Below are 25,295 nucleotides of genomic sequence, written 5' to 3'. Positions count from 1 at the left end.
GATGTATACTTCCAACGGTATAGAATAGATCTTTCAGCAACCTATTCCTCAGAACCAATGCCATTCATTACTGGGGAGAGGAATCTTACCTAACCTGACTGTTGTCAAAGTTAAATATAGACTACAAAGAATCTCGCCTGAAGTATCTTACATCAAAGGCAGAGATGAAGCCTTTATAATGGATTTGTACAGATGTACTCACAGCAATTACCACTAAAGAACAAAAGGCCAATTGCACACAAGGTCCAACCGAAATTTGACTTCCACTTTTAACCCAACCTCTCCGAGGGACACACATACAGGTTTGTTGGAGAGGTGTTGGGGGCTGCCACACTGAGCAACCAGGGGGCTGTTGTTGTGGGGGGTTAAGGGCTTTGTTTATGGGCACAACAGAAGGAATCTAGGATTTGATACCAGAAACCCTCCAGTTGCCAGCTCACTTCCTGCATGATTTTTCCGTTGGACCCAGGATTTGAATTGGCAACCCTTCAGTTGCTGGCTCACATCTCAAACCAATAGGCTACCTACCAACAGTGAGAAAAGAAGTTGAATCATTGGTCATCCAAGCTGCTTTAAAATGTTGCCCTTTGAAAATGCATGAGTTATTCTGTGACACTACTCAGACGTCTCTCTCCTTCTCCACATTTCTGACATGGAGGCAGAGTTTGGATGGATTTGAGCAAAGTTCAGAGATCTCTGTAGATCTTTATCCTAGCTCACAGGGATGATCTGTGACGATGGCAGCGCAATGTAGGAATATTTTAATAAAGACATTCAAATGTTTGTATTATGTTTAATTACTTCATAAATCATGCAAATAAAAGATATACACAACAGCCTCAACTTAGATGCAGAGGGAATCTTTTAATTTGTTTACACAGCATGCAAAAGATTATCCAGTCTCCAGAACATTTTAAAAGATGAATACTGTGCTCTATATTGCATCAGTATAAATGCCCCAATAAAAATGAAAATAATATGCACTTCAACTTTACAGACATAAAGATGCAAATTCACAACGTCAAAAACATAATACAAATATAAAGATCTGTGAATAGTCACAAAGCAAAAAACTACATCCAAACTAGGCCACGGCATCTTTCTTGTTCAGCGACACACACATGAAATGTTGCACAATAACTATGGACCCTGATACGGCATTAAAGGGCTTCGGTCAGACAAACAATTTGAAAATGAAATACATTTGCATTTTGTCTGACCAACATAGTGTTTAACAGCTCAGTAACAAAGATCAAGGACACCCCATGGTTTTCAAGGAGAGTAAGGAGTTTCTGATAAAGTACAGATAATTCAGCGTGCTTATTAGGCTGTGGTCAAGAGCTCCATAGATATAACAGTCAGGGCAAGCCTCTTTCTCTCAGTCGCCACATCAGGGCCTGTCCAGCAGGCAGGAAGCTCATCAAACACCCTGCTCACCAAGGGACATCACATAAGACTGCTAGTCTGTCACAACAATTTAAATCTTTAGACAATAATGTCATTTTAAAACTCAAAGCGAACTCAAAAGGAAGTAACATGTTTTCTGACATCTCTAAAAGAATAGAGGAATGTTTTTTTAATTCTCCAAAATATGGATTTGTTTCATGTACTGTAACGTAAAATAAAATGCAGATCATCCATGCTAAAATAGTTGCCATATTTCATCTGAGTAGAAGGCATGCCAGTAGTGTAACAAATCTCCTGATGAACTAACAGTAATAGAATCCCTTATGTATCCTCCATGATACAAACAACCCTCTTGATTATCCATTTGTGTTACTTTTGATGTCATTTACTTGTCATCAAAGATCAGCCTAAATGGTCAAATATGAGTCTAAATATAAGTCAAAATCTCCATGAAACCATTGGTTTCTGATTCAGTCGGTGTGCATTCATTCAGACCTAAAATTGCCTGTATTTGTAATAGGCTAATAATCGGCCTACTGTGTTTCTCCTCTCCTACTCTTTCACTCCCTGTCTCCTGAAATCTTTCTCATTCTTCATCAACCCTCGCTGCCTCCCGCGACCAACCCCCTTCTCCCTCAGCTATCGACAGAGCCACTCCCCTTGTTCTTATTGCGGCTGAGGGGGAAGGATGATTTGCTCTGGGGCTGGGTCATCTTGCTGGCCAGGTGGACAAAAGGCTCGATGAGGGTCCTCCGGTCTGCCACAGACACCTCCCACAGACGCACCTTTTCTGTCTTGGCCCAGTGCTGGGCCACCTCAGAGTCCACGTTCCTCTGCTCCTGCATGTCCAGCTTGTTGCCCAGCACCACTATGGTCACCTGTGGAAAGATCATCTCATCCATTTAGCACAGCCTCACATCACCTGGATATCAGCAAGTGAAGTGTGGTGGGTAGATAAGAACATCTTTAAAAAAAAATCTATTTGACTTTATTATTTTCCCCTAACCCTTCCACTGATGGTCTGCAGTCAGAGTTGATAGGACGGCCGTTCATCAGCAGGGTCTGTTTTTGTCCTGAAGTCTGCGGTGTTATTTAACTAGCCTACACGACACTGTGCTTTACAACTACCATTGAATTGGATGAAAGTCCTTACCTCTTTCTTATCACGGAAGCGGTCAATGTCTTTCTTGAGGGCCTCCATGCGTTTGAAGGACTCCTTACTGTCGATGCTGTAGACCAGGACAAAACCGTCCGCAAAGGAGAAGTAGTGGCGAGGGAACTCCAGACCATCACGAAGACCCCGGGTGTCGTAGAAGCGCACTTGCTCTCGAGTGCCACGGTCCGTTTCTATGGAGCCAATATAGATATCCTCCAGGGTCTCCATGGGCTCTGAGCCTAGAGGGGGGGGGGGGGGGGGGGGGGAGCACTTTGAGATATCAAAGGGACCAGATGATCTGTGTAGTCAAAACATCAACATTGTCCTTGGTCTACCTAGGTCCTACAAATTAATTGTTTACCCGCAATATGATTGGCATACAGCAGTTGCTCCAGGACAGCAGTCTTGCCAACGGCAGCCAGACCACACACCACCACTTTACAACTCTTGCCCATGATGATGATCAGTCTCTTGGCAACTCTGTAATTGACTAACAAGTCAGGTGACAGTCTTGTCTCTGCAGCTAGCATGGAAAAAAAGAGACAGGCAGACAGACACACACGAAACATGGTATTATCATGACCGTAGCAAAAGTTTGCTAGCTAGCTACATGCTAACGTTTAGCATCTATTTAGTTAGCTAAACGATTCTATTTAACTGATAATGGCCGTTGTTATGTTCTTCCAGATAACAACTCAATTCAACATTTGATTTCCTTGCAAACTTTTTACCTTTAAAATGTAACTACACCGCTATCCAAACGCCACTATCCAAAAATACTTCCTGTTTACAATGCTTACGTAACGTCTCCCTCACTACTTAAAGTAACTGCGACCTCTAGCGTCCGATGGTTGAAAGACTTGTTTGAGTCACAACCGCAGAGGATGGACGACATATACATGTTTTATTTTAATAGAGCGAGATAGGTTGAATGTTACTCTATTTTTACTAACAAAAATAGTCTGTCCGACCATACATTGTTTTACCCTGGCTGGGTGTCTGTTTCTGCTCTCTTGCCAATGCCAACTCCTGGTGGGCTGGTACAGCCGATCTGCCAACTTCTGTCTGTAGCTTCCGAAGAGTTTGGGCTACACACTGATATGATGAAGGTGAGTCTCTCACGAACTCATACGTGTCGGTTGTTTTGATTTAGGACGTAAGCCTCACAAGACTCGCCTGAAGGTAGCCTGGTACCAGTTAATTCAAACATTTTATGGCAGAATGTATGGAAGTCGTATAGTGCCTAAAAAAGTTGCCTGATCTTTCTTATATCTTAAGGACAAACACTTCAAAACAAACTTCATTTTTGCCTAGGTTTTTCCATGTATACATCTGTAATCCATTGTGTTTATATTGACTAATAGCAGAAAGGCCAAATTCAATGTTATCAAAAAACATTTTTAGATATATTTTTGATACCTAAATTGGTCCTAAAATTCCAAATCAAATATCTAAATTATCCTTGGTATGACCATCTTGAAACAATTCCATATGTTAGCTTAGTAGATGCTGGCGGAACAAAAAGGTTTTGTTCAGGACTAACTTTCAATGATCGATCGTCTTGTCTGGCTGTCAATCAACCCCCCCCCCCTCCTTCTCAGTCCCAGCAAAATGGCGACGGTTGATGACTGCGATGTGACCATGGATCCTGAAATGGAAATACTAAGCGACGAAGAATTGGAGAGGTACGTTGCGGAAAATGTACAACAAATGTTACACATTAGATTTAAGATTGTTCTCGTGCCATTGTCATGTTATTATAATCTTGGTCTGGCTAGTGTTGGTTTGCTTTTGCTTTGTGTCACACGGGAAGTAGGCCTTGCTAACCGGTTAGCTAACTAACGTTAGCCATTTTTCTCTTTTTCAAAAATCCATACCAACAAAGATGAAAGTGGACTTAATATGTTGTGTTAGTGTTACCTAACCAACAAAGTTAGTCACCGTTTGTGACAGTTTGCATCAACGTGTGTTATGGCTAGCTAACGTTAGCTTGCTATTGTACTAGCTAGTTGGCTAACGTTAGTAGCTAGCTATGACGGTCGCAAAGCCTATGGTTAATGTTTTTGTTCTATCATTTTTACCGAATGTATTTCGCTAACTAGTTAATTAGCTAGCTAACGTAGATAACTGTTAGTACTGCCATATTGCCATGTACCCACGCACGAGCCAGAAAAGTCCCCCAAATCTTGCCCCACTCTGCCCACTCGTCCTCGCTGAGTGACGTCATTCCAGAACATTCTCAGGTCTTGATGACCTCAACGAGACAGCTGTAAGTTAGGCTTTGCATGAGGTAACATACTATTGACTGACATGGTCTTCTTGGTATGCCTGAAGTGTGATCCATATTTTTACTGTAATGTTTTCCGAGGTTGTCAACTAGGCCTAGCCAGATCCATATATAAATGACGTTGGGCCTAGCTAATATATTCCCACCCCTAGTAATTGTCATAACTTTTCTCTTAGCAAAAGTGGGGGCCACAAGTTCAACAACCAACAATTTGTTATGATCAGGTGATAATGGTAACTGTCCTGTTTCCTCAAGAACATGAAACATTACAAGGGCAAGGCATTGTCTTGGAAAATGTCCTTTATTTTCAGTTTCGCTTCATTGTCTGCTTTCTTGCTCCGATTCTGATTTGAACTGAAGCATGACGAGATTCCAAGAAAATTATATGGCAGTTGCCCTCTCCCTGGCTTGTCTTGCCATGTGGTTCCTGGTGATCTGCCTCTGTATTTCCCACTGAGCTCAGATAGCTGCTCTGTTTGTGAGCAGAAAATACCCACGTGGCCACTACCTCTCAGGTCCTATATTTCCATTGGATGAGACCCCTCACTGCCTGCTGGTATGGCTCTTTCTATGTTTAGATGATTTTGCGCAGCACCTTCCCCGTCCTCTCCCACCCCCACACCAAGGTTAACTCGTCCAGCCTACATGTTTGGAAACAGCAATAGCTGTGTTCAGGAAGCAATCTGATAGTCTATCATAGACTTAGATTAGCCCTGGTCTACAACCAGAGTGAATTATGATTTTAAAGAAGACCTTTCATCCTAGTATTGTCCCTTGTCTGTTGTTTTGCTCGTCAGCGGTTACGTATAATATGCAGTATCATGTGATATCCTACCTCCTTGCAGTCTGCGACACGGGCTAGGATGAAGTCATTGATTACTCGCAAATGCACCTCGAGGTGTTCCTCTAAGTCCCTTTACACAAAATAGACCAAGTAAATGTGTATCTGTGGATGATACAGTACGACCTGTTAGGGATGGGCATTTGACCATTTTTGAGCGAGCACTCACGGTATATATTTTTTCAGAGTACGCTAATCCTAACCGCAAAATTTTCCCCATATTGTTGTGATTATTATTCAGTCAAAATAAAGTGACATTTATGATTTATTTCTTGAATCTGTAATATCAACTGGTTATATATTGTGGAACTCCATCTTCATAAAGGTAGTAACCTCAGCGGTGTGGCGCTTGCGTGTAGAAGCCTATGGCTGTGCAATGGCATAGCCGTGTTTTGATCATTTAGAAGACAATACACTATTTCCTGAGCCCTTATCATAGTCAAGACACCTATTTTTATAGTACAATATTAAATGGAAAATAAAATGGAACAGAATAATGCAAAGTGGAACCGTTATTCTCTGTGATAATTTGAAACGGGGCTCAGTTTGGCAAGTTGAGAAACAATAATTCAGGGTTACAAACCAAAATATGTCTACTTTTTAGTTTATTATGCCTGTTCCCTGGAATTTTCTAAATGGATGAACAATTCTACATTGAACCCTGCATGTGGATGGATTATGGCCAGGGCATCTGTTTGCTGAGTAGGCCTAGGCTTAATGATTATGATTAAAAAAAAAAAACTCTTTCTCTTAATCAAATTAATGTTTTTGCATATTTTCAGTGTGGAACCTGTCTATGTTTAGGGGCGGGTGATGTAATAGTCTAACCACTTCTAATTGCAAAGTAGGGTCATCACTAATGTTAGTTACCACAGGCACAAAGTCAAACCCTGCCACTTTCAACAATTCTGCTTCTTAAAATCAGATTTTAACCCTAACCCTTAACCACAGTTTTTTGGGGGGAGTCGCTCAGCTTTAAAATGGCATATAGATTGTAACTTCCATCAATGTAATTGTCTGCATCATTTCCAATCCCTCATATATTTTTTTGTAAATATATCTATCTTTTAAAACTATATTTTACTTTATTATTTTCTCCTAACCCTACCATTTTGGTACACCAGAATTACATTAATTTCCAATGAAACGTTGCGTTTGCCTAGCAGCGTTGCAGTGTGTTCGGTGTGGTGCATATGTTGGATTTAATTTATGTGTCAAACTGTATGCATAGACGGCTTGACAGAAATGGTAGCAGAAGGTGAATGTTGAACTTTTGTTGCACACATATCCTGATGATGCTGCATACCATTTTGCGCAATGACGCTGTCGGTGTGTTCGAAGCGTTAGGCTTCTACTTCCAGCTTACACTTTGTATTTTACAATAGTTATCTTTTGTTTATTTTTAATCACATCCTTCAGCTACCCTCAGCTGCTCCCATGTATCTCAGAAATCAAAACTGGATGATCTTCAATTTGCCATATATTTATAACTGCTGTTTCAAAATAATTCTGAACCTATATACATTTTACGGACATTATATTTTAGTGTTATCTTGTTTTTTAGCTCCACCCTTCAGCTCTAATCAACCCCTCCCATCTGTCTCTTAACATCATCCATTTTTATTTCTATTTGCCATATATTTATCAACTGTGATGTTTCGCAGAAGTTCTGAAACCTTTCTGTTCTCAGTTTCTACAGATTGTAATTTTTTTACTTTTTTTTTTCCTTTTCCTAAAAGTATTATTGATTGATTGATCGACTTCAGGCATGACTTCAAATTACCCAGTAGTGCTATTTGCAGAGTTAGCTCCGGGTAAATGTTGCAATTCTTCAGCCATGCCTGCACCTGCGACCAAAAACAAGCTACATGTGGACAGTACCAATACAAATTATCGAATGATTCTGTCTCTTCGATGTGAAATTTTTATTTTAATGAAAACATTCTAAGTTTTGAATTCGACATCATTTTGTCTATCAGTTCATACACAATGTGACATGGAATCGGTACATCAAATCTTTTCCCAACTATTTTGCAATCTAGGGCCAAAAGACAAGTACCTTATTTTTTCCCCCTTCCACTTGCCTCTTCAGTTTTTTGCGGTAAGGCCTCAATTAGTTGGTTGTAATTTTGGGTAGAGCAGATGTTTAATTATTTTTGCTAGCTGCATGTGTGACAACTTCACCACTACTATTTATGATATAATTTACAAGAATTGTACATTTTTTTAAACATTGTTTATTTTTTATAAATTAGTATATTTTAGTTTAACCATATTTGTTCTGTCTTTTCTGGTGGATTAAACTGAAATTGCAAACAACTTTCTATGGATTGTTTTAAAAATAGCAATATTTTGGAGTTCATTTCATTTTCAAATAACCAAAAATGAGAGTAAAGGGGAAAAGGCCACACTGTTCACAGTATGCCTAACCTTAAATTAAGACCAAATAACTATTATTTTTTTTAAAGCTTTAATCAGAAAATTATGCAATTATTCCAAAACGCGCGTGTAGAGTGAGCGGCTCGGAACGCAATCGAGTGAGTGAGGCGTGGAGGGGAAAGGGAAGTTAGGGAGCAGAACTGTGTGATGCTTGGTTTCTTTTTTGTTGTGTCCCGCAAATGCACATGTACAAATGGAACACTAGAGCCAAAGCAAATATAATGTTATCTTCAAGATGAAATTGACCAAATAGTTTAACAGTATTTGAAAAAAATGTGATTTCTGGTTAAAGATGGAGTTTTGACATCGGTTTGAGTAGTCAATTAGTCATGCACATCCCGTCATTATGCAGTTTTACTCAGAACTCTCTCTTGGGTAATGTCAATAAATAGCCTCGTTCTCAAGCACTTTCTGTCTTTTTTTATTTCTGTGTCATTCAGGGAAGCGGAGAGCTTCAAGGAGCAAGGTAATGCATACTACATCAAGAAGGATTACTCTGAAGCATTCAACTACTACACCAAGGCCATAGGTAAGAATTCCATCAGTGATATCAACTGCAAAGGATATCCTCTTTATAGAGGGGGAACATCTTTGTTTTCTGTGGGTGAGAGGATAATCTATTCTTGTTAACGACGGTGAGTGACTTTTCTTCTTTTTACTGTGTTCTCGACAGACATGTGTCCTAAAAATGCCAGTTACTATGGAAACCGGGCGGCCACACTGATGATGCTGAGCCGGCACAGAGAGGCGCTGGAGGACTCCCAGCAGGCAGTGCGGCTCGACGATACTTTCATGAAGGTAGGGTCCGCCACCAGGCGTAGCAAGCCTTGAATACCCAGCTACCTCCTAGGCAGACAAGTTAGTCAGACCTTCCTGTTTGTCTCATCTCATAATACGTAAATATGTCTGGCAGTTGGATGAGTACAACTGTAAGGTAATGGAAAGATGAGTCATGGTTTGTGGGTTGGTCTCCTCCCTGCCTGTGGCAGTGTTTCTGCCTGTTAACTGTGAGTCAACTTTCCCACAGGGTCATCTACGGGAGGGGAAGTGCCACTTGTCCCTGGGCAACGCCATGGCAGCCAGCCGCTGTTTCCACAGGGTTCTAGAACTGGAGCCTGACAACAGCCAGGCACAGCAGGAGGTGGGTCAGACAGACAGTCTGTTTGGCAGACTAGGTCCTAACAGCAATGCATTGTAAAGAGCTAATTGCTCTACAATAATTGAAATCCTTTGTTAACTGTGACAGATATTCCATGAGTTTTGTTTTCCTCAATCTAAGCATCAGGCAGCGTAGTGGCTTCCTTACATAAAAGCATATGTTTGAATCTATTTTCAGGTAAAGAATGCTGATTCTGTCCTGGAGTATGAAAAGATGGCTGAACTAGGATTTGAAAAGCATGACTTCAGGATGGTAGGCTGTTGGCTGCATGTTGTCTTTTTATCAAGCAAATTGTTATTCTTATTTGGGGGAATGGGCAGATTGGTGCTAGATTTGATATGACAATGTTTCTCTCTCTGGACTGTGCAGGTTGTGTTTTGCATGGACCGTGCCTTGGAGTCGGCCTCAGCCTGCCATCGGTTCAAGGTGCTGAAAGCAGAGTGTCTGGCCATGCTGGGGCGTTACCCAGAGGCCCAGTCAGTAGCCAGGTAAACAAGACATTGTTGGAGCCTGGAAAACCATTACATAAAGGCTATTTCCCTTGCTGATGCACACCATTGGAAATGTATCTTGTCATGTAAGACTTGTTTCTTTGTCGTCCTCTCAGTGATATCCTGCGGATGGACGCTACTAATGGCGATGCCCTGTACGTCCGTGGTCTCTGTCTGTACTATGAGGACTGTATTGACAAGGCCGTCCAGTTCTTTGTCCAGGCCCTGCGCATGGCCCCTGACCATGAGAAGGCTCGCCTGGCCTGCAGAGTGAGTCCACCTTCCACCAGGACTCTAGCCCTGCAATTAGGCTCAACTAACCTGCCTAATAATTATGCTAATGTGGACAAATTGCCTACAACCTTTTGTAAGAGGTAGCCGCAGAACACTATAGCCAGTTCTATCTCCACTACTAGCTTGCTGACGACACACCTTAAGTTTGCAGAGGTTGCTAAGTGCTCTCTCTTTTCCATCCAGAATGCCAAAGCACTCAAAGCCAAGAAGGAGGATGGGAATAAGGCCTTCAAGGATGGGAACTATGATGCGGCCTACGAGCTGTACTCTGAGGCCCTGACCATAGACCCCAACAACATCAAAACCAATGCTAAGCTCTTCTGTAACAGGGGCACAGTGGGATCTAAGGTGAGCCTGAAACACACAGCACCAGGAGGAGAACCCCTCATCTGCCATACCATGTTATCTCGTCTTATGCAGCCGTGGCGTTTCTGCCATTTGGGTCCCCAGTTTGATTCGGCCTGTTATTATTATCATCTTAGTCTTCATTGGAAGGCTCTCCGTTTGCTTGCAAATGAGGTATTGCTGTTTTCAATTACACAGTTGTTGTTTTTAGCCTTTTCAGCCAGGCAGCTGATATTTCATACCTGTAGGTCCCTATAAAATCAGTGCATTTTTTGTTGTCTGAATCTGTTTCAGGTTTTCGCTCTCCAAATCACACTTTTGATATAACATCCACATTTTAATTTATTTTTGTCCACAAGCACAGCAGGAGACTACTTTTGAGGTCTGTGAAAAATGTAAGAAATGTGGGGTTTTAGGTGTACTTACCCTTTTAATTCAACTGTGCACAAGCTTGGGACCTTTTTTGGTTCTGATGTTTCTGCAGTGCTCATGTCATTTCAGAGTTTGTAAAACAAATGGCCACTGGATTGATAATCCATGATCTCATTCTGCCAGGTAGGCAGGCATAGGCTACTTTGTGTTTAATATTTCATTGTATGTTTTTGGGAAAGCCTTTCCATCTCGCAGAAGATGGTTGTCATGACATTAGCATCATCACTAACGGCTACACAGAGTGGTAGACAAGCATGCACACCCACGGGCATTCCTGAGCCGTCGCCTCTTCAGAAAGTTCAAGGAAAATGTGAATCACTGATGCATGTCTTGTAATAATCTTGGACAAATGAATGCAGTTTCTAATAAGTTCAAAACATTTAGTAAAATATATTTTTTTAATGTTTAATTTATTTTATGTCTGGATCCTGTGATTCCATCCCAATTCCCTGCAAAACAGATTTTAAAGGGCCTTATACCGGTTTAACTCTGCTAAAAATGTCTCCTGGCAGCATGTAGCTGTTAGATTGTAAATCCTCCAGGAAGTCACTCATATGGACCAATGTAGCGCTACTGTACTGGCTGCGGAGGTGGCCTTCTGCATGGGCACCCGCATACTCTCTCGCTCACACGTGTGCTCACACTCACCCGTGCACAGATGCGTGCCACAAACTCTCACATACCTCTCATACAGCGAGGCCCCTCTTACCGTGTGTATTTTTAGCTGTGCTCCTCACTTTGCTTCATTTTCTCTATCTAGAACTAGGCCAGCATTTCTTTTTCTTCTTCTGTCGCACGCTTCCTTGCACATTCCCCAGTCCCCTTACTCTTTTATTTCTGTTTCCCCCCCCCCTTTCAAAGCTGAAAAAAATAGACCAGGCCATTGAAGACTGCACAAAGGCAGTTAAACTGGATGAGACCTACATCAAGGCCTATTTACGGAGAGCACAGTGGTACGTCAATCAACCTTAGTTTCCTAGCAATATGTCCGTGGTAGTGGTTCGAGAGCATGCAAGAATATGGATATTCATTGGATATGGTTATGATCTTTCAAGCTTGTTTCTATACATCTGTGTTCAGTTACATGGACAAGGAGGAGTACGATGAGGCTGTGAGGGATTATGAGAAGGTCTACCAGACAGAGAAAACAAAAGGTATGTCTGTGTCTCATTGGTGTGACTCGACCACCCCTCTCTCCATCCCAGCCTACCACGCTACACCTCTGTCTGGGTTCTGTTGCTTCACACTCCTGTTCCCCACCCCCACCCTCCCTGTTATGACGCAATGTCTCAGGTGTCGGTCTCTGAGGGGTGGAATTACTGTATAGCTCCTCCTGCTGTTATGGTGCCCTAACTGCTCTTAGTATTAATAACAATCTTTGTCTCACTCTTAACTCCTTTCCTTAGAACACAAGCATCTCCTGAAGAATGCACAGTTGGAGCTGAAGAAGAGCAAGCGGAAAGATTACTACAAGGTGCTGGGAGTGGACAAGAATGCCACAGAGGACGAGATCAAGAAGGCTTACCGTAAACGGGCCCTCATGCACCATCCAGGTAGCTAAGAGAGGCCATTTCTCAGTTCAACTATCCAGTCTATTTTACTGACATAAAAAAAAGCAGTGTGTCAGAAGACTTATTTCAATGTAAAGGGGAAACAAAACATTTAACTTAGCCGCTCCTGTACCTCCTCTCATTTCCCCCTGACTGACGGCCCTGGTTTGTCTCTCTCTCTCTCAGACCGTCACAGCTCGGCCAGTGCTGAGGTTCAGAAGGAAGAGGAGAAGAAGTTTAAGGAGGTGGGCGAGGCGTTCACTGTGCTGTCTGACCCTAAGAAGAAATCCCGCTACGACAGTGGTCACGATATGGAGGACGACACAGGCAACATGGGAGGTGAGGGCTGGAGATCAGCAGGGGAAACCGTTTCAAGGGAGGATTGGTGGGGTAGGGGGTGAAACTGCCGTGTCTGTTTGCGAAAAATAACAAACGGTCTCTCATACCCTCGGGACATCATTTCACACACAATAGAATAGCAGAATATCTACTGGCATTTTTTTTTTTTACTATGATGCTGGCTGCTCCTCTGCTCTGTTTCATCAACAAAACGATAAAGGTGCTGGGGCGAAAAGTGCCGCTCCCCCCCTTTACGTATTTCAGCTTTAACAGGGACTAAATGACTGTTACTTGACTTGATTTAAACACCAACTGGGTTCAGCCATTTGTATTTCAGAGCTGTAAATGGGTGTTTACCACGTTAATTTTTACACGGTTACACAATGAATTTGTGGTGAGATTGTACTGGCTGCTTCCCTCAGCTGTGATGTTGATCCTCGTAATGTGTTTCTGTCCCCAGCAGATTTTGACGCCAACAACATTTTCAAGGCATTCTTTGGTGGCGGAGGCGGCCAGGGCTATAGTTTCGAAGCTAATCAATGTATGTATGCAAACAGCTGTAGGAAACAGTGTTTAAAAAAATATAATTTAAAAAATAAATTCACAATTCAGCATATTTCAGATTCTGTTGAATAATTTACACTTTTGTTTTGTAGCATCCGGACCAGGAAATTTCTTCTTCCAGTTTGGTTAATTGGAGGATCCTAGTACTTATACAGTAGCTCAATCATGGACTCTATTCAAATGGATTCACCCCCCAACTCCACCCTCATTTTTAATTTGTCTGGCTGTTCCTCAGTTGGACTCTGTCATATCACATCATGCAACAAACGAATGATGCAAGCATCCATTGAAGACTAATACTATTTTGATATTTGGTTTCATTTGGTCAAACAATAAAAACATTGAAATTCAATTTGTATAAAAACAATGTTGGCCCAAAAAAGTATGACTCATAATGGAACTTTTAAACGGGACTGTGCAGACATCTGTGGCCTTCTGAAGGCTCGGGCCAAGATGTGACTTCAAGATGGGGAAATCTGAGACAAACCTTAAACCGCCTACACTTGACCTACTGTCCAAGCAGTATTCAAAGCATGCATATCTTGCCCAGTATTTAATGGTGCAAAATACCATGGGCAACTGAACAACTTGCATGTTGTGTGGCAGCCTACTTTATACCCAACAACCAAAAGATGACTTAGCAGCTGTGGATGATTGCTTAATGAAAGTGGTCTCCATTTCATCATGTTATATGAACAGTTAATTATTTTCCATAACAGCCTGGGGTAAATAGAGTTAAATCCATAAACTACTGCTTAAGTACAGTCAAGATGGCTGTGCTGGTGTACTATGCCAGGCCTGTTGCCATGTTGTGGTCAGCTTCCTCACCACAGGTTTTATGTTTGATGTTGCCATTCACCGGTTGCTACATTGTACATTTTACTGGAATGTAAAGTGTTTATTTGTGTTGATAGTTTGACTGTTTTCTTATTTTTTTTAATGTATATTTATTGTAAATTGGCTGTCTCAGAGCCACTACCAGGAGATGAGGATGCTCCTCTATTGTGGAAAAGACTGAAAAGGGGCACCAACGAACAACATCCTTTTGGCACAAACTCAGGAAATGAATTTGGTTGTACTTGCCATTTTATAAGATACTGTGTAGACATCTATATATTTAACTGGCTGTGTATGCTGAATGTGAGCAACCGCTCCGTCAACACCATCTCACTTACAGCACACTATGTATACAGTCTATGATTGGGGTTATCTAGAACGTGCCTAGGCAAACTGTCAAATGAGTTAACATCTTATTTTGCCCATGCTGTTTAAAAGTATACCCTGGTATAATGTAGGTTGCCTATGGGCTATGCCCCTAGCAGTATTAAACTATTCAGGCCCGGGTTCCTCTGCCCTGTGTAAATTATGCAGCTACTATAAAAGAGCTTATACAATTGCTATGACAGAGGTTCAGTAGAGGTTCTTTTTTAAAATTAGATTTTAAGATCTCTTGGTGCACTTTTAAGAGGAATGCATCCCCATCCTGGACTTGCTCTCAAGAAGCCCTCAACAGTCTTGACTATGGAGTCTTTATCCAACAGCCATGTAAATAAAGTAGGCCTCTTGTTTCCCCCTTCAAATGTGCCGTTTGTCAATGTTTGTATTTGGTATTTATTTGATTTCTTTTCGGGGTGTACCCCAAGCTCAAAGAAAGTACTAAAAACAAAATATTTTAGGATCCAAGACAGACTAATTGTTTTGGGGAGATGGCTGGTGGTGAATGTGTAAAAAGTTTATGCTTGTTCAATGAACCATAAACAATTAATGAACATGCACCTGTGGAACGGTCATTAAGACACTAACAGCTTACAGACGGTAGGCAATTAAGGTCACAGTTATGAAAACTTAGGACATTAAAGAGGCCTTTCTATTGACTCTGAAAAACACCAAAAGAAAGATTCCCAGGGTCCCTGCTCATCTGTGTGATGCTGCAAGGAGGCATGAGAACTACACGTGGCCGGGCAATAAATTGTAATGTCCGTACTGTGAGACGCCTAAGACAGAGCTACAGGGAGACAGGACGGACAGCTGATCGTCCTCAGAGTGGCAGACCACGTGTAACAACACCTACACAGGATCGGTACATCTGAACATCACACCTGTGGGACAGGTACAGGATGGCAGCAACAACTGCCCGAGTTACACCAGGAATGCACAATCCCTCCATCAGTGCTCAGACTGTCCGCAATAGGCTGAGAGAGGCTGGACTGGGGGCTTGTAGGCCTGTTGTAAGGCAGGTTCTCACCAAACATCACCTTCAACCGTCGCCTATGGACACAAACCCACCGTCGCTATACCAGACAGGACAGGCAAAAAGTGCTCTTCACTGCCAGGTTGCGATTTTGTCTCACCAGGGGAGATGGTCGGATTTGCATTTATCGTCGAAGGAATGAGCGTTACACTGAGGCCTGTACTCTGGAGTGGGATCAATTTGGAGGTGGAGGGCCCATCATGGTCTGGGGCAGTGTGTCACAGCATCATCGGACTGAGCTTCTTGTCATTGCAGGCAATCTCAACGCAGTACGTTATTTTGTTTTTTATTTTATTTCACCTTTATTTAACCAGGTAGATCAGTTGAGAACAAGTTCTCATTTACAACTGCGACCTGGCCAAGACAAAGCAAAGCAGTGTGACACAAACACAGTTACACATAGGATAAACAAACGTACAGTCAATAACACAATTGAAAAATCTATATACAATGTGTGCAAATGTAGTAAGATTAGGGAGGTAAGGCAATAAATAGGCCATAGTGGCAAAATAATTACAATTTAGCAATTAAACACTGGAGTGATAGATGTGCAGAAGATGAATGTGCTGGGGTACAAAGGAGCAAAAAAATTAATAACAATATGGGGATGAGGTAGTTGGATGGGCTATGTACAGGTGTAATGATCGGTAAGCTGCTCTGACAGCTGATGCTGAGGGAGATAAGACTCCAGATTCAGTGATTTTTTGGGGGGGCGATGACCAGTGAAATATACCTGCTGGAGCTTGTGCTACGGGTGGGTGCTACTATGGAGACCAGTGAACTGAGATAAGGCGGGGCTTTACCTAGCAAAGAATTATAGATGACCTGGAGCCAGTGGGTTTGGCGACGAATATGAAGCAAGGGCCAGCCAATGAGAGCATACAGGTCGCAGTGGTGGGTAGAATATGGGGCTTTGGTGACAAAACGGATGGCACTGTGATAGACTGCATCCAATTTGCTGAGGAGAGTGTTTAAGGCTATTTTGTAAATGACATCGCCGAAGTCAAGGATCGGTAGGATAGTCAGTTTTACGAGGGTATGTTTGGCAGCATGAAGGATGCTTTGTTGCGAAACAGGAAGCCGATTCTAGATTTAATTTTGTATTAGAGATGCTTAATGTGAGTCTAGAAGGAGAGTTTACAGTCTAACCAGACACATAGGTATTTGTTCTAAGGCAGAACCGTCCAGAGTAGAGGTTGACCGATTATGATTTTAACGCCGATACTGATTATTTGAGGACAAAACAATGCCGATACTAATGAATCTGACAATTTTATTTATTTATTTATTTGTAATAATGACAATTACAACAATACTGAATGAACACTTATTTTAACTTAACATAATATATCAATAAAAATCTATTTAGCCTCAAATAAATAATGAAACATGTTCAAATTTTGTTTAAATAATGCAAAAGCAAAGTGTTGGAGAAGTAAAAGTGCAATATGTGCCATGTAAAAAAGCTAACGTTTGAGTTCCTTGCTAAGAACATGAGAACATATGAAAGTTGGTGGTTCCTTTTAACATGAGACTTCAATATTCCAAGGTAAGAGGTATTAGGTTGTAGTTAATATAGTATTTATAGGACTATTTCTTTCTATACCATTTGTATTTAATATACCTTTGACTATTGGATGTTCTTATAGGCACTATAGTATTGCCAGTGTAACAGTATAGCTTCCGTCCCTCTCCTTGCCCCTACCTAAGCTCGAACCAGGAACACATCGACAACAGCCACCCTCGAAGCAGCGTTACCCATCGCTCCACAAAAGCCGCGGCCCTTGCAGAGCAAGGGGAATAACTACTCCAAGTCTCAGAGAGAGTGACGTTTGAAACGCTATTAGCGCGCACCCCGCTAACTAGCTAGCCATTTCCCATCGGTTACACCAGCCATTAGGCTGATAGGCTTGAAGTCATTAACAGCGCTGTGCTTGCGAAGAGCTGCTGGCAAAACGCACTAAAGTGCAGTTTGAATGAATGAGCTGCCTACCACCGCTCAGTCAGACTGCTCTATCAAATTATAGACTTAATTATAACATAACACACAGAAATACGAGCCTTTGGTCAATATGGTCGAATTCGGAAACTATCATTTCGAAAACAAAACGTTTATTATTTCAGTGAAATATGGAACCGTTTGGTATTTATCTAACGGGTGGCATCCCTAAGTCTAAATATTCTTGTTACATTGCACAACCTTCAATGTTATGTCATAATTACATACATTTCTGGCAAATTAGTTCACAATGAGCCAGGCTGCCCAAACTGTTGCATATACCCTGACTCTGCGTGCAATGAACGCAAGTGACACAATTTCACCTGGTTAATATTGCCTGCTCACCTAGATTTATTTTAGCTAAATATGCAAAATATATACTTATGTGTCTTTATTTTAAGAAAGGCATTGGTGTTTATGGTTAGGTACAGTCGTCCAAAGATTGGGCTTTTTTCGCAAATGCACTTTTGTTAAATCATCCCCCAGCGTTGCATTGATTATATGCAACGCAGGACACGCTAAATAAACTAGTAATATCATCAACCATGTGTAGTTATAACTAGTGATTATGATTAATTGATTGTTTTTTATAAGATAAGTTTAATGCTAGCTAACAACTTACCTTGGCTTCTACTGCATTCGCGTAACAGGCAGTCTCCTTGTGGAATGCAACGAGAGGCAGGTGGTTATAGCGTTGGACTAGTTAACCTTAAGGTTGCAAGATTGGAGCCCCCGAGCTGACAAGGTGAAAATATGTCGTTCTGCCCCTGAACAAGGCAGTTAACCCACCGTTCCTAGACCGTCATTGAAAATAAGAATGTGTTCTTAACTGACTTGCCTAGTTAAATAAAGGTATAAAAAAAATCATAATTAAATCGGCGCCCAAAAATACAGAGTGTTATGAAAACTTGAAATCGGTCCTAATTAATCGGCCATTCCGATTAATCGGTCGACCTCTAGTCCAGAGTAGTGATGCTAGACGGACGGGCGGGTGCGGGCAGCGATCGGTTGAAGAGCACGCATTTAGTTTTACTTGCATTTAAGAGCAGTTGGACGCCACAGAAGGAGTGTGGTATGGCATGTGGATGGAGTGTGGATCAGATAATCACCAGCAGCAAGAGCGACATCACTGATGTATACCAAGAAAAGAGTTGGCCCGAGAATTGAACCCTGTGGCACCCCCATAGAGAATGCCAGAGGTCTGGACAACAGGCCTTCCGATTTGACACATTGAACTCTATCTGAGAAGTAGTTGGTGAACCAGGCGAGGCAGTCATTTGAGAAACCAAGGCTTTTGAGTCTGCGGTGATTGACAGAGTCGATAGCCTTGGCCAGGTCAATGAAGACGGCTGCACAGTATTGTCTTTTATCGGTGGCGGTTGTGATATCGCTTAGGACCTTGAGCGTGGCTGAGGTGCACCCATGACCAGCTTAGAAACCAGATTGCATAGCGGTGAAGGTACGGTGGGATTCAAAATGGTTGGTGATCTGTTTGTTAACTTGGCGTTCGAAGACCTTAGAAAGGCAGGGTAGGATAGATATAGGTCCGTAACAGTTTGGGTCTAGAGTGTCTCCTCCTTTGAAGAGCGGGATGACTGCGGCAGCTTTCCAATCTTTAGAGATCTCAGACAATACAAAAAGAGGTTGAAAATGCTAGTAGTAATAGGTGTTGCAACAATTGCAGCGGATAATTTTAGAAAAAAGGGTCCAGATTGTCTAGCCCAGCTGATTTGTAGGGGTCCAGATTTTGCAGCTCTTTCAGAACATCAGCTACAGTGGGGAGAACAAGTATTTGACACACTGCCGATTTTGCAGGTTTTCCTACTTACAAAGAATGTAAAGGTCTGTAATTTTTATCATAGGTACACTTCAACTGTGAGAGACGGAATCTAAAACAAAAATCCAGAAAATCACATTGTATGATTTTTAAGTAATTAATTTGCATTTTATTGCATGACGTAAGTATTTGATCACTTCCCAACCAGTAAGAATTCTAGCTCTCACAGACCTGTTAGTTTTTCTTTAAGAATCCCTCCTGTTCTCCACTCATTACCTGTATTAACTGCATCTGTTTGAACTCGTTACCTGTATAAAAGACACCTGTCCACACACTCAATCAAACAGACTCCAACCTCTCCACAATGGCCAAGACCAGAGAGCTGTGTAAGGACATCAGGGATAACATTTTAGACCTGCACAAGGCTGGGATGGGCTACAGGACAATAGGCAAGCAGCTTGGTGAGAAGGCAACAACTGTTGGTGCAATTATAAGAAAATGGAAGAAGTTCAAGATGACAGTCAAGCACCCTCGGTCTGGGGCTCCATGCAAGATCTCATCTCGTGGGGCATCAATGATCATGAGGAAGGTGAGGGATCAGTCCAGAACTACACGGCAGGACCTGGTCAATGACCCGAAGAGAGCTGGGACCACAGTCTCAAAGAAAACCATTAGTAACACACTACGCCGTCATGGATTAAAATCCTGCAGCGCACGCAAGGTCCCCCTGCTCAAGCCAGCGCATGTCCAGGCCCGTCTGAAGTTTGCCAATGACCATCTGGATGATCCAGAAGAGGAATGGGAGAAGGTCATGTGGTCTGATGAGACAAAAATAGAGCTTTTTGGTCTAAACTCCACTCGCCGTGTTTGGAGGAAGAAGAAGGATGAGTACAACCCCAAGAACACCATCCCAACCGTGAAGCATGGAGGTGGAAACATCATTCTTTGGGGATGCTTTTCTGCAAAGGGGACAGGACGACTGCACCGTATTGAGGGGAGTATGGGTGGGGCCATGTATCACGAGATCTTGGCCAACAACCTCCTTCCCTCAGTAAGAGCATTGAAGATGGGTCATGGCTGGGTCTTCCAAGCATGACCACGACCCGAAACACACAGCCAGGGCAACTAAAGAGTGACTCCGTAAGAAGCATCTCAAGGTCCTGGAGTGGCCTAGCCAGTCTCCAGACCTGAACCCAATAGAAAATCTTTGGAGGGAGCTGAAAGTCCGTATTGCCCAGCGACAGCCCCGAAACCTGAAGGATCTGGAGAAGGTCTGTATGGAGGAGTGGGCCAAAATCCCTGCTGCAGTGTGTGCAAACCTGGTCAAGAACTACAGGAAACGTATGATCTCTGTAATTGCAAACAGAGGTTTCTGTACCAAATATTAAGTTCTGCTTTTCTGATGTATCAAATACTTATGTCATGCAATAAAATGCTAATTACTTAAAAATCATACAATGTGATTTTCTGGATTTTTGTTTTAGATTCCGTCTCTCACAGTTGAAGTGTACCTATGATAAAATTACAGACCTCTACCTGCTTTGTAAGTAGGAAACACTGCCGATTTTGCAGGTTATCAAATACTTGTTCTCCCCACTGTATATGGATTTGGGTGAAGGAGAAGCGGAGGGGGCTTGGGCAAGTTGCTGCAGGGGGTGCAGAGCTGTTGGCCGGGGTAGGGGTAGCCAGGTGGAAAGCATGGCTAGCCGTAGAAAAATGCTTACTGAAATTCTTGATTATCGTAGATTTCTCGGTGCTGACAGTGTTTCTTAGCCTCAGTGCAGTGGGCAGCTGGGAGGAGGTGCTCTTATTGTCCATGGACTTTACAGTGTCCCAAAACCTTTTGGAATTTGTGCTACAGGTTGCAAATTTCTGTTTTAAAAAGCTAGCCTTTGCTTTCCTAACTGTCTGTGTATATTGGTTCTTAACTTCCCTGAAAAGTTCAATATCGCGGGGGCTATTCGATGCTAATGCAGTATGCCATGGGATGTTTTTGTGCTGGTCAAGGGCAGTCAAGTCTGGAGTGAACCAAGGGCTATATCTGTTCTTAGTTCAATTTTTTTTGAATGGGGCATGCTTATTTAAGATGGTGAGGAAAGCACTTTTAAAGAATAACCAGGCATCCTCTACTGACGGAATGAGGTCAATATCCTTCCAGGATACCCGGGCCAGGTCGATTAGAAAGGTCTGCTTGCTGAAGTGTTTTAGGGAGCGTTTGACAGTGATTACGGACGCAGGCAATGAGGTAGTGATCGCTGAGTTCCTGGTTGAAGACAGCAGAGGTGTATTTAGAGGGCAGGTTGGTCAGGATGATATCTATGAGGGTGCCCGTGTAACGGAAGTGAAACGTCTAGCTTAGTTAGCGGTGTGCGCTAAATAGCGTTTCAATCGGTGACATCACTTGCTCCCCGTGAGAACATATGAAAGTTGGTGGTTCCTTTTAACATGAGACTTCAATATTCCAAGGTAAGAGGTATTAGGTTGTAGTTAATATAGTATTTATAGGACTATTTCTTTCTATACCATTTGTATTTAATATACCTTTGACTATTGGATGTTCTTATAGGCACTGTAGTATTGCCAGTGTAACAGTATAGCTTCCGTCCCTCTCCTTGCCCCTACCTAAGCTCGAACCAGGAACACATCGACAACAGCCACCCTCGAAGCAGCGTTACCCATCGCTCCACAAAAGCCGCGGCCCTTGCAGAGCAAGGGGAATAACTACTCCAAGTCCAACTAGTTCCCCGCGGCTTTTGTGGAGCGATGGGTAACGATGCTTCGTGGGTGACTGTTGTTGATGTGTGCAGAGGGTCCCTGGTTCGCGCCCGGGTATGGGCGAGGGGATGGTCTAAAGTTATACTGTTACATTGATGCTGTTGACCCGGATCATTGGTTGCTGCGGAAAAGGAGGAGGTCAAAAGGGGGGTGAGTGTAACGGATGTGAAACGGCTAGCTTAGTTAGCGGTGCGCGCTAAATAGCGTTTCAATTGGTGACGTCACTTGCTCTGAGACCTTGAAGTAGTAGTTCCCCTTGCTCTGCAAGGGCCGCGGCTTTTGTGGAGCGATGGGTAACGATGCTTCGTGGGTGACTGTTGTTGATGTGTGCAGAGCGTCCCTGGTTCGTGCCCAGGTCGGGGAGAGGGGACGGACGTAAAGTTATACTGTTACACCCGTGTTTACGGATTTAGGGTTGTACCTTGTAGGTTCCTTGATTTGTGTGAGATTGAGGGTATCTAGCTTAGATTGTAGGACGGCCGGGGTGTTAAGCATATCCCAGTTTGGGACACTTAACAGTACAAACTCTGAAGATAAATGGTGGGCAATTAATTCACATATGGTGTTTAGGACAGAGCTGGGGGCTGAGGGGGGTCTATAGCGGCAACAGTGAGAGACTTATTTCTGGAAAGGTGTATTTTTAAAAGTAGAAGCTCGAACTGTTTGGGCACAGACCTGGATAGCATTACAGAACTCTGCAGGCTAATTCCACCCCCTTTGGCAGTTCTATCTTGGCGGAAAATGTTGTCATTGGGGATGGAAATTACAGAAATGTTGGTGACCTTCCTAAGCCAGGATTCAGACACGGCTAGGACATCAGGGTTGGCGGAGTGTGCTAAAGCAGTGAATAAAACAAACTTAGGGAGGAGGCTTCTGATGTTAACATGCATGAAACCAAGGCTTTTACGGTTACAGAAGTCAACAAATGAGAGTGCCTGGGGAATAGGAGTGGAACTGGGGGCTACAGGGCCTGGGTCAGACCCTAGGTCAGACCCTACATCACCAGACGAACAGAGGAGGAGTAGGATATGGGTACGACTAAAGGCTATAAGGACTTGTCGTCTAGTGCATTGGGAACAGAATAGATTCAGGGCATAATAGATTCAGGGCATAATGTACAGACAATGGTATGGTAGGATGTGAGTACAGTGGAGGTAAACCTAGGCGTTGAGTGACAATGAGAGAGGTTTCGTCTCTGGAGGCACCAGTTAAGCCAGGTGAGGTCTCCGCATGTGTGTGGGGTGGGACAATATAACCAATGAATTTTGAGTGGGACTGAGGGCTATACAGTGAAATAAAATAGTAAGAACTAGCCAAGACAGCAATAGACAAGGCATATTGACATAGAGAGAGACATAAAGCAATCACAGGTGTTGATCAGGAGACCTAAGACAACAATGGGTAAATGGCGAAGAATGGGCAGAGCGGGTCAGCTAGGTACATACAGGACCTGAGTTCGAGGCTGGGGCCGATAGGTAAAGAAAATGAGGTACCGTGTTTTTGAAACAGTCCAGGGGAAATCGGCTGTGTAGCCGAGTGATCATAGGATCAAAAGAGCAGCAATAGGTCAGGGTCCCATTGGGTAGTCACTACTACGCTAGGCGAGCAGGGGACACAGTGTTCAGAAAAGCTAGCGGGCCGGGGCTAGTAGATGGTTCTTCGGCAGTCCAGTTGTGATGGATCGGTGGGGCTCCGTGTCGACAATAAAGGGGTCCATGCCAATTTGCCAATTGGCAAAGGAGGTATTGTTGTCCTAGAATTAGCTGGTATATGGGCCTAGCTCAAGGCTAGCTCAAGGCTAGCTGGTGCTTGCTTCGGGACAGATGCGTTAGCTAACAGTAGCCACTCGTTTGCAGCTAGCTAGCTGTGATGATCCTGGCAGGTGTTGTCCGAGCGAAGGCTGGCTGGTGACCGAGAAAAAGGTGAAGACCGCTAGCCGTGGCTAACAAAGACTAGTAGCTAGTTAACTGGGACTTCCATCAGGAGCTAGCCAGCTATCAGGAATAAAAATAGCAGATCCTTACCACATTGGGTGATGCATAACAATGCCACCAGCCATACTGCTCATTCTGTGAGTGATTTCCTGCTATACAGGAATGTCAGTGTTCTCCCACGGCCAGCGAAGAGCCCTGATCTCAATCGCATTGAGCACGTCTGGGACCTGTTGGATCAGAGGGTGAGGGCTAGGGCCATTCCCCCCAGAAATGTCCAGAAACTTGCAGGTGCCTTGGTGGAAGAGTGGGGTAACATCTCACAGCAAGAACTGGCAAATCTGGTGCAGTCCTTGAGGAGGAGATGCACCGCAATACTTAATGCAGCTGGTGGCCACACCAGAAACCGCCAGTTACTTTTGATTTTGACCCCCCCACTTTGTTCAGGGACACATTATTCCATTTCTGTTAGTCACATGTCTGTGGAACTTGTTCAGTTTATGTCTCTGTTGTTGAATCTTATGTTCATACAAATATTTACACATGTTAAGTTTGCTGAAAATAAACGCAGTTGACAGTGAGAGGACGTTTCTTTTTTTGCTGTAATCTAATCTACTGTATCTTAGTCTATGCCTCTCTGACATTTTATATTCTTAATTCCATTCCTTTATTTTAGATTTATGTGTATTGTGTGTGTGTTGTAAAATTGTTATATTACTGCACTGTTGGAGCTAGAAACACAAGCATTTCGCTACACCTGCAATAACAGCTGCTAAACAGTGTATGTGACCAATAAAATTTGATTTCAACATGTTTTTCCAATTCGTAACATATTGTAGTGACCCGCACAGACAGCCGCGTGTTATGTGTTAGGCTAGTAGGTGGTTGTGTTGTACTTACCAGTACCCAGTGCTTGCGGGGTCTGACATGCTAATCAACCTGCTATCTGCCAATCACGGGAATGCCTGGCATGTTCTGATGCCGGGCATCCTGGTGGTTGGCAGAGTGGCGTAGGGGGGAGAGGGGGGCTGGAGCATTTGGAAGCTAAGACCAGGTTTAGCCTTTGTTCTCTCTCTTACGTCTGGCCTTCACAAGAGAAGGTCACGGATGGCTTGTGGGGTATCTTTAGTTTATTTGGCGTGGGCTACGGCCAGACAGTAGCCTGTGTAAAGTTGGGTTAATAAACCGTCAATTCTTAAACTCATTCCTCTGTCTGGACAATTGTTCCTTTATCATCTAGTCGGGGCATTACAATATC

At 43.0% G+C, this 25,295-nt stretch overlaps 2 protein-coding genes across 3 annotated transcripts; one reads left to right on the top strand and one right to left on the bottom strand.

The window, feature by feature from the left end:
• Nucleotides 1–779: 779 nt before the first annotated feature.
• Nucleotides 780–3,429, bottom strand: LOC109893316 (NF-kappa-B inhibitor-interacting Ras-like protein 2). The gene is made up of 4 exons (XM_020486497.2): nucleotides 3,295–3,429; nucleotides 2,925–3,086; nucleotides 2,561–2,802; nucleotides 780–2,285 (listed from the first exon to the last, which is right to left on the bottom strand). The coding sequence occupies exons 2-4, from the start codon at nucleotides 3,016–3,018 to the stop codon at nucleotides 2,043–2,045; spliced, it is 579 nt and encodes a 192-aa protein (XP_020342086.1). The 5' UTR covers nucleotides 3,019–3,086; nucleotides 3,295–3,429; the 3' UTR covers nucleotides 780–2,042.
• On the top strand, nucleotides 3,410–14,884 carry LOC109893315 (dnaJ homolog subfamily C member 7). 2 transcript variants are annotated; one of them, XM_020486496.2, is made up of 15 exons: nucleotides 3,410–3,672; nucleotides 4,165–4,248; nucleotides 8,571–8,659; nucleotides 8,804–8,928; nucleotides 9,158–9,271; nucleotides 9,467–9,541; nucleotides 9,659–9,777; nucleotides 9,897–10,050; nucleotides 10,258–10,422; nucleotides 11,713–11,804; nucleotides 11,932–12,005; nucleotides 12,258–12,404; nucleotides 12,588–12,740; nucleotides 13,204–13,281; nucleotides 13,397–14,884. In XM_020486496.2, the coding sequence occupies exons 2-15, from the start codon at nucleotides 4,175–4,177 to the stop codon at nucleotides 13,432–13,434; spliced, it is 1,497 nt and encodes a 498-aa protein (XP_020342085.1). In that variant the 5' UTR covers nucleotides 3,410–3,672; nucleotides 4,165–4,174; the 3' UTR covers nucleotides 13,435–14,884. The 2 variants fall into 2 exon arrangements, with proteins under 2 accessions (XP_020342085.1, XP_020342084.1); XM_020486495.2 differs by having other exon boundaries at nucleotides 3,415–3,672; nucleotides 13,201–13,281.
• The last annotated feature ends 10,411 nt before the right edge of the window (nucleotides 14,885–25,295 follow it).

The sequence above is a fragment of the Oncorhynchus kisutch genome, linkage group LG10 (genome assembly GCF_002021735.2).
Source record: "Oncorhynchus kisutch isolate 150728-3 linkage group LG10, Okis_V2, whole genome shotgun sequence".
In the NCBI taxonomy this organism is placed as follows: Eukaryota; Metazoa; Chordata; class Actinopteri; order Salmoniformes; family Salmonidae; genus Oncorhynchus; species Oncorhynchus kisutch.
This window is presented reverse-complemented; position numbering and strand designations above follow the sequence as displayed.